The sequence below is a fragment of the Papio anubis genome, chromosome 20, assembly GCF_008728515.1.
Source record: "Papio anubis isolate 15944 chromosome 20, Panubis1.0, whole genome shotgun sequence".
NCBI lineage: Eukaryota > Metazoa > Chordata > Mammalia > Primates > Cercopithecidae > Papio > Papio anubis.
This window is the reverse complement of record NC_044995.1, coordinates 17,743,756-17,755,155: the sequence shown is the minus strand read 5'-3', so window position 1 is coordinate 17,755,155 and position 11,400 is coordinate 17,743,756. Positions and strand designations below refer to the sequence as shown.

The window sequence follows — 11,400 nt, the reverse complement described above, 5'->3', positions numbered from 1 at the left end:
TGAAGTTACGTATTGCTGGGGCATCTCTGTGCCCTCCTGCACTCACGGGCAGGCTGTTCAGCTGTTGATGGCAATGTCCGGGACCCTGAACGATGGACAGAAGGCGGGAAGGGTGAGAGGGGCTGAGGGAACCCCACTAAGGGAGAAGACCCTCACCACAAAGGCACTTGGCAGGTGGCATCATTGGGGGTCCCTGTGGGCACAGAAAGAGAAAGCGGTTATGAGAGGGTCCCCACATTTGGGACTGAAAGATGTCGAGGGTGCCTGCCCTGAGGTGGCCCACCACCACCACCACTGTGCCAGGGAACTCTGGCATCAAAGGGTGGCACCCCAATCACAGATTCATGGAGAGGGGCACCCCATGTTGAGGGATTGCTGATGCCCAGTGAGTCACCCCAAAGTTGTAGGGCAATGCCTGGTCCATTCCGTGTTCTCTGTACCCTTCCCCATGCTGTTCTCCTGCCGTCCCGGGGCCCTCACTCGCTCACCTTCATCTCAGTTTCCGCCTCTGTCTCTGTGTTTCTGTCTCTCTCTCTGTCTTGGCCACACCTCAGCGCAGGGGCTTCCTTCTGCCTAACACCTTTATTTATTTTATTTTATTTATTTATTTATTTGAGATGAATTTGTTGTTGTTCAGGCTGCAGTGCAGTGGCACAACTGCCTCACTCAACCTCAGCCTTCCTGTCTGCTGCATTCTCCTTCCTAGCTCCCGCGCTGATTACAAGCATGCTCTCCATGCTGGGTCAGGCTGGTTCAAACTCCTCGGACCTCAGGTGGATCCGGCCAGCCAGCCTCCCAAGTCTAACACCTTTAACTTTTACTCTCTGTCTCTCCCTTTCTCTCTGTTTCCTCGTCTTTTCTCCTCCTTGTAATCAACTCCTTTCTGTCTTGACTTCTATTCTCAGCTGTTATCCTAAAACCTTAAAGAATGAATGGAATAGGGAATCTGAAGCCACTGCACCAACCTGGGCCAGAGCACCCATCCTAGCTTTATATGCCAGGCACTGTGTCTCACGCCTGCAATCACAGGACTTTGGGAGGCTAAGGTGGTGGATCACCTGAGGCCAGGAGTTGGAGACCAACCTGACAACACATTGGGAGATTCCTCCCTCTGTCTTTACAAAAAATTTAAAGATTAGCTGGGATACGGGCGTGGTGCCTGTAGTCCTAGCTACCAGGAGGCTGAGGTGGGAGGATCCCCTTGAACCCAGGGAGTCAAGAATGCAGTGAGCGATGCACCACCACACACTCAAAGCCTGGGGTGACAGGGCCAGACCCTGCCTCTCACACACACAATTAAATAAAATTGAGAAACTCCACTTTTATTGCTTGTTATTTATTTTTAATGATGGTGTTAAGCAACCTCTAAATTCATTCACTATCGTGGTGCTCTTTTCCCCTTCTGTCCTCACTCTCCTGACTCACCTTACACACTTCCCTCCTACACCCAGGGAAGCTCCCCACCTGGACCCCATATTAGTCAAGCCCTTCCTTCAGGCTCCCAAACCTCCTGCACCCATTGATCCCGCCCCCACCCTCTGCCTGTGTTCTCCCTACCACAGCTCCTGACCATTTCTGGATGCCATGTTCAGAGTCTGTGTGAGGTCAGGGGCTGAGAGATTCCAGCTCACCTCCTGCTTCATTCTGCTTCCAGCCTTACAGGGCCTGACCTCTGCCTGCCCCCACCCACCCCCCAGAGCCCTGGTCCTTGATCCCCTGGCCTGACCCAACCCACCAACCCTTTCAGCTCATGGCCTCCTCTTCCTGGGTTCCCATCCCTCGCAGTGTGATGGGTCTGTCTTCCCAGTGGGCTCCCTCGATCATCACTGGGGCTCCTTGGCACTCACTCAGCAGAGGGAGATGCTTGGAAATAAATGAATGGAACCCGGCTGGGCACCACGCTCACACTCTGGGAGTAATCCCAGCACTCTGGGAGACTGTAGCCAGTGGATCACTTGAGGCCAGGAGTTCAAGACCACGCCTGGCTGAACACATGGTGAAACCCCATCTCTACCAAAAATACAAAAATGAAGGGATGTGATGGTGGTGCCCTCATAATCCCAGTTACTTGGGAGGCTGAGAGGAGAATTGCTTAAACCTGGGAGGCGGAGAGTGCAGTGAGCCAGAATCACGCCACTGTACTCCAGCCTGGGCGACAGAGCAAGACTTCATCTCAAAAAGAAAAAATAGGCCAGGCCCGGTGGCTCACTGTAATCCCAGCACTTTGGGAAGCCTGAGAGGCTGCAGATCACAAGGTCAGAGAGACTCCAGACCATCCTGGCTAACATGGTGAAACCCCCCGCCTCTACCAAAATATAAAAAAAATTAGCCGGGTGTGGTGGAAGTGGCACCTGTAGTCCCAGCTACCCGGGAGGCTGGGAGGCAGGAGAATGGCGGAACTGGGAGGTGGAGCTTGCAGTGAGCCAAGACAGCACCGCTGCACTCCAGCTCATGGCTGCCAGAGGAGACTCAGTCTCAAAAAAAAAAAAAAAAAAAAAGAAAGAAAGAAAGAAAAATGAATGTGGAACTGAATTTAGAAAGGAAGCTAATAATAAGAAGGGATGGGACCCCCACCAAAGCGGGGAGCTGGCCTCCAATGAAGTTGATTGATTGAAGTTGCAGATCCCCATCCACTTGCAGGTGGGTGACCATCTGCAGGGGAAGCCGGTGCCCATACTCATAGAAGGAATTTCCATTTACCACCACCTGGAGGGCAGAGATGGGAGGTCAGGAGTCAGCACCCATGATCCTGGGAAGGTAGAAACAGGAAGCAGGGGCATGGTGCCATGGCTCATACCTCTAATCCCAGCACTTTGGGAGGCTGAGGTGGGCGGATCATTTGAGATTAGGAGTTCGAGACTAGCTTGGCCAACATAGTGAAACCCCGCCTCTACTAAAAATACAAAAATTAGCCAGGCGTGGTGGCATGCGCCTGCAATCCCAGCTACTCGGGAGGCTGAGGCAGGAGAATCGCCTGAACCCGGGAGGTGGAGGTTGCAGTGAGCCAAGATCACGCTGCTGTACTCCAGCCTGGGCGACAGAGCAAGACTGTGTCTAAAAAAAAAAAAAAAAAAAAAAAACCAGGGAACAGGGATCTTTTTCATTGGGAGTCGAAAGTCTTGGGGATGAGCTGGGACAGCCTCAGCATCAGGAACCTTGGAGTCCACAGCTCAGAGGCCAAGCTAGGGTCAAAAGTCAGCTCACTGGCCAGGCGCGGAGGCTCATGCCTGTAATCCCAGCACTTTAGGAGGCCAAGGTGGGGGGATCATTTGAGATCAAGAGTTTGAGACCAGCTTGAGCAACATAGCAAGATCCTGTCTTTACAACATAGCAAGACCCTGTCTTTATAAAAACATACAAAAATTAGCCAGGCGTGGTGGTGTGCACCTGGAGTCCCAGCTACTCCGAGGCTGATGCGAGAGAGTCACCAGAGCCTGGGGAGGTTGAGGGTATAGTGAGCTGTTTGCATCACTGCACTCCAGCCTGGGCAACAGAGTGAGACCCAGTTTCAAGAGAAAAAAAAAAGTACATGGTTTGCAAAAAACACAAACTGGTAGGAGGAAATACACATGAAATGTATTACAAGGCTCTCAGCAGTAGGGTAAAGGGACTAAGGGAAAGAGCTAAAAGAGGATTTTTAAAAATAGGCAGGAAAGAAGGAAAAGAAAGAAGTTGACATAAAAAGTGGGGATGGAACAAGGAAAGAAGGGAAGGAGGGAGAGAGAAGGAAGAAGAGAGGAGGGAAGGGGGGAAGGAAGGAGGGAAGGAAAGAGGAGAGAACGGAGAAACAGGAAGGAAAAAGAGGAAAAAGAAGGAAGAGGCTGGGCATGGTAGCTCATGCCTGTAATTCCAGCACTTTGGGAGGCCAAGGCGGGCAGACCACCTGAGGTCAGGAGTTCGAGGCCAGCCTGGGCAACATGATGAAACCCTGTCTCTACTAAAAATACAAAAATTAGTTGAGCGTGGTGGCACGTGCCTGTAGTCCCAGCTACTCGGGAGGCTGAGGCAGGAGAATCTCTTGAACCCAGGAGGTGGAGGTTGCAGTAAGCTGAGATCGTGCCACTGCATTCCAGCCTGGGCAACAGGGTGAGACTCTATCTCAAAAGAAAAAAAAAAAAAAAAAAGAGAGAGAAAGAAAACGAAGGAAGGAGGGAAGGAAGGAAGGAGCCAAGATGGCGCCACTGCACTCCAGCTCAGGAAACAAGAGAGAAAGCACGCAAACCTTGTAGTGCTCAGCCAGTACTAGGAAGACCAGCTCGAAGGCGGCGCCCTTTTTGAAGGGCATGCTTCTCTTCCTCTCTTCGCTGCCCCACTTCCCGCCCTGCAGGGTGTTGAAGACCACCTTGTCCCAGCCGTCAAACCGCGGATTGAAGTGGAAGGCGATGTCTGCGCCCGGGTCCTGTCCCACCGCGAAGTTCACGAAGAATCTGGCGGGACATGAAGGGCTCGTTCCCCTGGTGCCACCTCCCTGTGCCTGGGGGCCCCCTCTAGGAAGCCCTCTTCCCGCCGCCCTGTCCCAGGGCTCCCTGGTCCGGACCTCAGCACCTGCTCTGAGGGGCGACCTTGGCACTGTGGGCCATGGTGTGGAGGGGGCGTGAATTCTGAGGGGGGCAGATTCCCACCACCACCACACCTTCGCTCACAGCCTTTCCTTCTTTTTTTTTTTTTTTTTTTGAGATGGAGTCTTGCTCTGTTGCCCAGGCCGGAGTTGGAGTGTCACAATCTCAGCTCACTGCAACCTCCACCTCCTGGATTCCAGTGATTCTCCTGCCTCAGCCTCCCAAGTAGCTGGGATTACAGGCGTGCACCACCACATCCAGCTAATTTTTGTATTTTTAGTAGAGATGGGGTTTCACCATGTTGGCCAGGCAGGTCTTGAACTCCTGACCTCAGGTGATCCACCTGCCTCGGCTTCCCAAAGTGCCGGGATTACAGGTGTGAGCCACCGTGCCTGACCTTTGTTTTCTTTTTTTGAGACAGGGTCTCATGATCTTGCCCTGTCCTCCAGGCTGGAGTGCAGTGGCCACGATGGCAGCTCACTGCAGCCTCAACCTCCTGGGTCAACTGATTTTCCTGCATCAACCTCCCTAGTAACTGGGACTACAGGCTCATGCCACTATGCCTGGCTTTTTTTTTTTTTTTGTAGAGACGGGGTCTCACTATGTTGCCCAGGCTGGTCTCAAACTCCTGGGCTCAAGCAATCCTACCACCTCGGCCTCCCAAAGTGCTGGGATTACAGGTGTGAGTTGCTGTACCCAGCCCACCTTGCCTTCTTAGACCACCTCCTCCAGCCTCTTTCCAACTTCCAGTTATGACTGCTACGAGTCTGCCACGGGCCAGGCTCTGTCCTATGCATTTTGGGTCTCCCTGCTCCGCTCCTGGCCCTGAAGATCATTTCTCTGATGCAGCCAGAGGGCCCCTGTGAACACCCATGCCGCATCACATTCTGCACCCCTGGGCACACCAGCATCCTTGAAATTGCTCTCCAGGGCAGGCACACACCTGTCTCAGGGCCTTTGCACTGGCTCTTCCCTCTGCCTGGACGGCCCTTCCCTCAGCTGTCCCCGGGGATCCCTCTCTCCTTCTGTTCTTTGCTGAAATGTTTCCTTCCCAGGCAGACCTTCTCTGGCCGCCTTTTTAGTTTTTTTGAGACAGTCTATCTTTGTCACCCAGGCTGGAGTGCAGTGAAGTGATCTCAGCTCACTGCAACCTCTGCCTTCAGGGCTCAAGTGATTCTCCCACATCAGGCTCCCAAGTAGCTGGGATTATAGGCACCTGTTACCAGGCCTGGCTAATTTTGTATTTTTAGTAGAGATGAGATCTTGCCGTTTTGGCCAGGCTGGTATCCAACTCCTGACGTCAGGTGATCAGCCTGGCTTAGCCACTCAAAGTGCTGGGATTACAGGCGTGAGCCACAGCGCCTGGCCTGGACTTTATTTTTTTGTTTTCCCTACTAGGATGTCAGCTCCACGAGGGCAGGGGTCTCTGTCCTGTTCACTCCTCCATCCCTAGTGTCAGGACACAGAGTGGGCACTCACTGAAGAAGTAAACAATAAATAAATAAACAACAGGCTGGGTAGAGTGGCTCACACCAGTGCCTGATCCTCCCAGCACTTTAGGAGGCCGAGGCTAGAGGGTCGCTTGAGCCCAGGAGTTCAAGACCAGCCTGGGCAACATAACAAGACTTTGTCTCTACAAAACAAATAATAATAATAAATAAAAATTAAAGCCGGGCGCAGTGGCTCACGCCTATAATCCCAGCACTGGGAGGCCGAGGCAGGCGAATCACCTGAGGTCAGGAGTTCGTGACCAGCCTGACCAATATGGAGAAGCCCCATCTCTACTGAAAAATACAAAATTAGCTGGGCGTGGTGGCGCATGCCTGTAATCCCAGCTACCGGGGAGGCTGAGGCAGGAGAATCACTTGAAACTGGCAGGTGGAGGTTGCATTGAGCAGAGATCGCGCCATTGCACTCCAGCCTGGGCAACAAGAACGAAACTCCGTCTCAAAAACAAAAAAGTTAAATATTAAATTAGCTGGGCGTGGTGACGCATGTCTGTAGTCCCATCTGCTTGGGAAGATGAGGTGGGAGGATCCCTTGAGCCCAGGAGTTGGAGGCTGAAGTGAGCTATATTGTGCTACTGCACTGCAGCCTGGGCAACACAGCAAGACCCTATCTCTAAGAGAAAAAAAAAGTCATATGAGGCCAATTATTGCCACCGTGTTAAGGCCCTTTATAAAAAGCTAAGACTGGGCCAGGCACAGTGGCTCACGCCTGTAATCCCAGCACTTTGAGAGGCTGAGATGGGCGGATCACTTGAAGTCAGGAGTTTGAGAGTAGCCTGGCCAACATGGTGAAACCCCGTCTCTACTAAAAATACAAACATTAGCCGGTATGCTGGCACGGGCCTGTAGTCCCAGCTACTCGAGAGGCTGAGGCAGGAGAATCGCTTGAACCTGGGAGACAGAGGTTGTAGTGAGCCGAGATCATGCCATTGCACTCCAGCCTGGGCGACAAGAGCAAAACTCCATCTCAAAAAAAAAAAAGAAGAAGAAGAAAAGAAAAAAAAGAAAAGAAAGTGAAGTACAGAGAGTTATAGTCACTTTCACCCTTTCACCAACATAGAGCTGGGGAGTGGCAGAGCTGGGATTTTAACTTGGGGACCCAGCCCTGAGCCTGTGATCTCAAGTCCTGCCATCACACCCATCAGCTTCAGTCTAATGTCCAACTCAGGGGCTGCCTCTCAAGGTGAGCCCTCCCTGAACCTTCTGGCCCCCACATACCCACTCCTGATCTGCCCCAGGCTCGTCTCTGGCTATTGGGTGGGGCAGCAAAAGAGTCCCCTCCTCACCAGGGTGGGGTAAGGCAGAAAGCCCCCAACAGCCAGGCCCAGAGCACTCTGTGGGAAGTCCCCTGCCAGCCCGGCCTGGCTTGGGGAGGGTCTTACCTCCTCATGTGCTCGTTGGCTACTCCTTGGATGTAAACAGACATTCCCACGCTGAGCCCGCCCGGGATGGGCTTGTAGTAAGGCAGTGTCTGGAGAAGAGGCCTGGTGAGGGGACTCACAAGCCATCTGCCTGTTGCAGACTTTACCCCTCCCGGAAAAGCCCCCCAGTCCCTTAAGCAGGGGAGAGGAAACCACGGGTGAGGACCAGGTTGAAGATGACGAGGGCCGACAGTTAGACGTGGACACAGACAGCCTGAGGTCAGGGTGGGAGTAAATTGAGGGTCTGGGTCGGCTTTGGGTAAATCAAACCACAGAGTTAGATGGGGCCCCCCAGGATCAGGGGAGGGAAAATTGGTGTGAGGGCTTATGGACGGAGCTGCGAGCAGGGTGGGGCCTGAGTCGGCGTCTCACCGGGTTGTAGGTGGGCTGGTAGCCCGGTGCAGGGACATAGGCCATCGCTCGAGGTTGCGCTAGTGGCTGGTCCTGTGAGAAGAGCTGCAGAAGTGGGAGATGGTGGCGGATGGCAGGCGGTAGTGGCTCTTATACCCAGGGTAAGGGCGTGGCTGGCAGGGGAGGATCCACAGGGCTCGTCTTCTGGGACTGTCAGGCTGTCGGCTTCTCCTAGAGCGCACCCCAGTCTCCCTTCCCTTGCCAGCTTCCCTGGTGACCAGCCAGGACCCAAATCACCTGGGTCCCCTCCCCTAGGCCCTCCTGCAAAGAGGAAGTGCTGATGAACTTCGGCCCTGCCAGGGCCTTATCAGAGTCCATAAAACCCTGCCCAGAATTCTGTTGGCAGAGGGAGGGTAAGAACAGGCAGGGCAGGGCAGGGCTGCAGGAGTGACCCAGGACAGGTGGGCAGCGGAGGAGGAGAACTCAGAGGAACTGCAAATTCCTGCCTCTCCCAGCAACTGTGAAGGGACCTACATTGATTACGTGCCCACCACACGGCTTTACCATGTATGTTGTAGTGTAGTGAGAGTGGTTTAGATTACTAGTGTGTGGAGCTAGAGGTTCTGGGTTCAAATCCTGCCTTTGCCACTTCTCAGCTGTCTGATCCTGGGTCAGTGCCTTACCCTCAATTTGCCCATATGCTTATCTGTAAAATGGGGATAGTAGTAGTATCAGCTGGGTGCAGTGGCTCATGCCTGTAATCCCAGCACTTTGGTTGGCTGAGGTGGGTGGATCATCTGATGTCAGGAGACCAGCCTGGTGAAATTCCAGTCTCTACTAAAAATACAAAAATTAGCCAGGCATGGTGGCGGGCGCCTATGATCCCAGCTATTTGGAGGCTGAGGCAGGAGAATCGCTTGAACCTGATGGTGGAGATTGCAGTGAGCCGAGATCATGCCACTGCACTCCAGCCTAGGTGACAGAGGGACACTGTATCGAAAAAAAAAAAAATTATAACAGAGGAAACAAGCATTGAATAGCTATCAAAATACTTTAAACATGAATTTGTGATCCAGTAATGCCTGTATGTCATTAATCTACCAAATAAGAAGATCTAGCAGTGGGTCCAACAGTTACTCAAAAAAAAAAAAAAAAAAAAGAGTAGTATCAACATTGGGCTGGGTGTGGTGGCTCGTGCCTACAATTCCAGCACTTTGGGAAGTTGAAGCAGGACTGCTTGAGCCCAGGAGTTCAAGACCAGTCTGGGAAATATAGCGAGACCCCATGTCTAAAAAATAAAAATAAAAATTAGCTGGACACGGTAGCACACAGCTGTATGCCTAGCTACTCAGGAGGCTGAGGCAGGAGGATCGCTTGAACCCAGGAGTTCAAGGTTACAGCGAGCTATGATCATGCCACTGCACTCGAGCCTGGGTGATGGACTAAGACTCTGTCTCTAAAACTAACAACAATAATAGTCATATTAATAATCATAATAGTATCAACTTCATAGAGTCCTTGATCATTAAGATAATAAATGCTCAGACCAGGACTTGCCATATAGAAGTCATTACATTAATGCTTGGTCTCTTGCAGTCATTCCAAATGTAAATCCAGAAGATTGGGAAGATATACGGATAAAAAGCCCTGAAGTTTTTGTTTGTTTGTTTTGTTTGTTCATTTTTGAGACAGAGTCTTGCTCTATCACCCAGGCTGCTGCGCCGTGGCACCATCCCGGTTCACTGCAACCTCTGCCTTCCGGGTTCAAGCGAGTCTCCTGCCTCAGCCTCCTGAAGAGTTGCTGCTGGAGATTACAGGCATGCCCTCATCCGGCCACTTGTATTTTTAGTAGAGACCAGGTTTTCCCATGTTGGCCAGGCTGGTCTCAAACTGCTGACTACAAGTGATCAGCCTGCCTCAGCCTCCCAAAGGGCTGGAATTACAGGCATGAGCCACTGCACCCGCCAGAAACCCCAAAGTTGTTTGTCGCTTTTTTGTTTTTTGAGACATGGCTTGTCGCCTAGGCTGGGCGTGCAGCATCATGCTGATCTCGCTCGCTGTAACTTACCTCCTGTACTCTCCCTGCCTGGCTCTCCCCAGTAGCTGGGACCTCACAGGCACCTGCCACCACCACACCCAGCTAATTTCTGTATTTTAGTAGAGATCGGCCACCATGTTGCCAGGTTGCCTAACTCCTGAACTCAGGTGATCCACCTGCCTCAGCCTCCCAAACTGCTGAGATTACAGGAGTCACCGCCCAGCACTCCAAAGTTTTAAAGAAATGAGGCTCAAGATTTGGTAACAAGGGAATCCTAGCCAGATGCCAGCACCAGGATCCCATGTGCTGTGCAGTAGAGGTGCCAGGCAGGGCTAACGCCACCCTCAACCCCAGGGCAGGCAGGGAGACCCCGGGAAGCCTTGCAACCCAGGGGAGCCCAGCATTTTGCTTCACTCCTCCTTCCCTGCCTTGTGCCCCTCACTTCGCCCGCTGCCTGTCTGAATGGCCATCACCTCCATGCCACCCATTCCCATGCATTCAACCTCTAGCCCCAGCCTCTCAGGATCATGTGTCTCTGAGCCCCCCACGGGCATCTCAGCCCTCCCACCTCTCTTCCTAGTATTCACTGGGTTTCTTTTTTACTTTCGGTTTTATTGTTCGTGGGTGAAGATAAGGCCTTGGGCTTGAGGGCAGTCATTGTCATAGTTATAAACTGGGAGACTGGGTGAGAAGGTATAGGCACGCTTCATCCTCCCTTCTTCATGGATGAGGTGGGATAAGGCCACCCCCTGGCTGGGGAACGGGATGGTGAGCCTCAGAGCTGGGAGAAGGTGATCGTTTTCAGTTCCTGTTCTCGTCACGCTTGGACCGCACACTTGGCTATGTCCTGGCCCAGTATGCTCATGTTCCGCAGACTTGGTACGGAGGGTGTCGGGAAAGAGAAGACAGATTAGCAGGCCAATCAATGATGAAGCACGCGCACCCTGAGCCTTGGTTGGTCCTGGGGTTAGAGGAGGGCTGTGACTGGTTGAAGCAAGCGCCTACCACACAGTTGGGAGGCCTCCCCCGCCACCTAATGGTCAGCGAGTAGAGCAGGTTGACCTGGTGCTTTGCGCAATCAGCCATCGGGCCTTTGCTGGAATCTCACGCCAGCCAAGGCAGATCCAGCATGACCTGTCTGGGAACACCCGCCGCAGCCAAAGAGATCAGGGACTCAGGCTGGTATGCCTTCTCCCCAGCCTCGCAGATGAAGAAGCGGCCACTCACAGAGTGGAAGGCCCAAGACCCAGGAGAAACAGCCCAAGGGGAGCAGGGATCAACCCCACACCAGCAGCGGACCCCACGAAAGGAGGCCACTGGAATTCTCGAAGCAGGAGGCCTCCGCCCCCAGGTCTGGCTGCCTCTGGCACGAGCCACAGCCATGGCCCATTTCCTGACCAGGCTTCCAAGAGCTTCCAGCCTCCCACGTCATCATCTTGGTGGGAGGTGAAGGCCAGCTCGCTGACCAGGCTGCAAGTGGGGAGTGTGCATCAGGCTGTCACCCTGCGAGGCTCGGGGTGCCC

General features: G+C 53.0%; 1 protein-coding gene across 1 annotated transcript in view; it reads right to left on the bottom strand.

Moving 5' to 3' along the window:
* LGALS4 (galectin 4) overlaps window positions 1-8,635 on the bottom strand; it is a 13,544-nt gene extending 4,909 nt beyond the window's left edge. Inside the window, 6 exon segments of the mRNA XM_031659492.1 lie at window positions 43-85; window positions 173-207; window positions 2,586-2,706; window positions 4,223-4,427; window positions 7,450-7,538; window positions 7,861-8,635. Of these exon segments, the coding sequence (XP_031515352.1) occupies window positions 43-85; window positions 173-207; window positions 2,586-2,706; window positions 4,223-4,427; window positions 7,450-7,538; window positions 7,861-7,905 (538 nt within the window). The 5' untranslated portion in view covers window positions 7,906-8,635.
* Window positions 8,636-11,400: the final 2,765 nt, after the last annotated feature.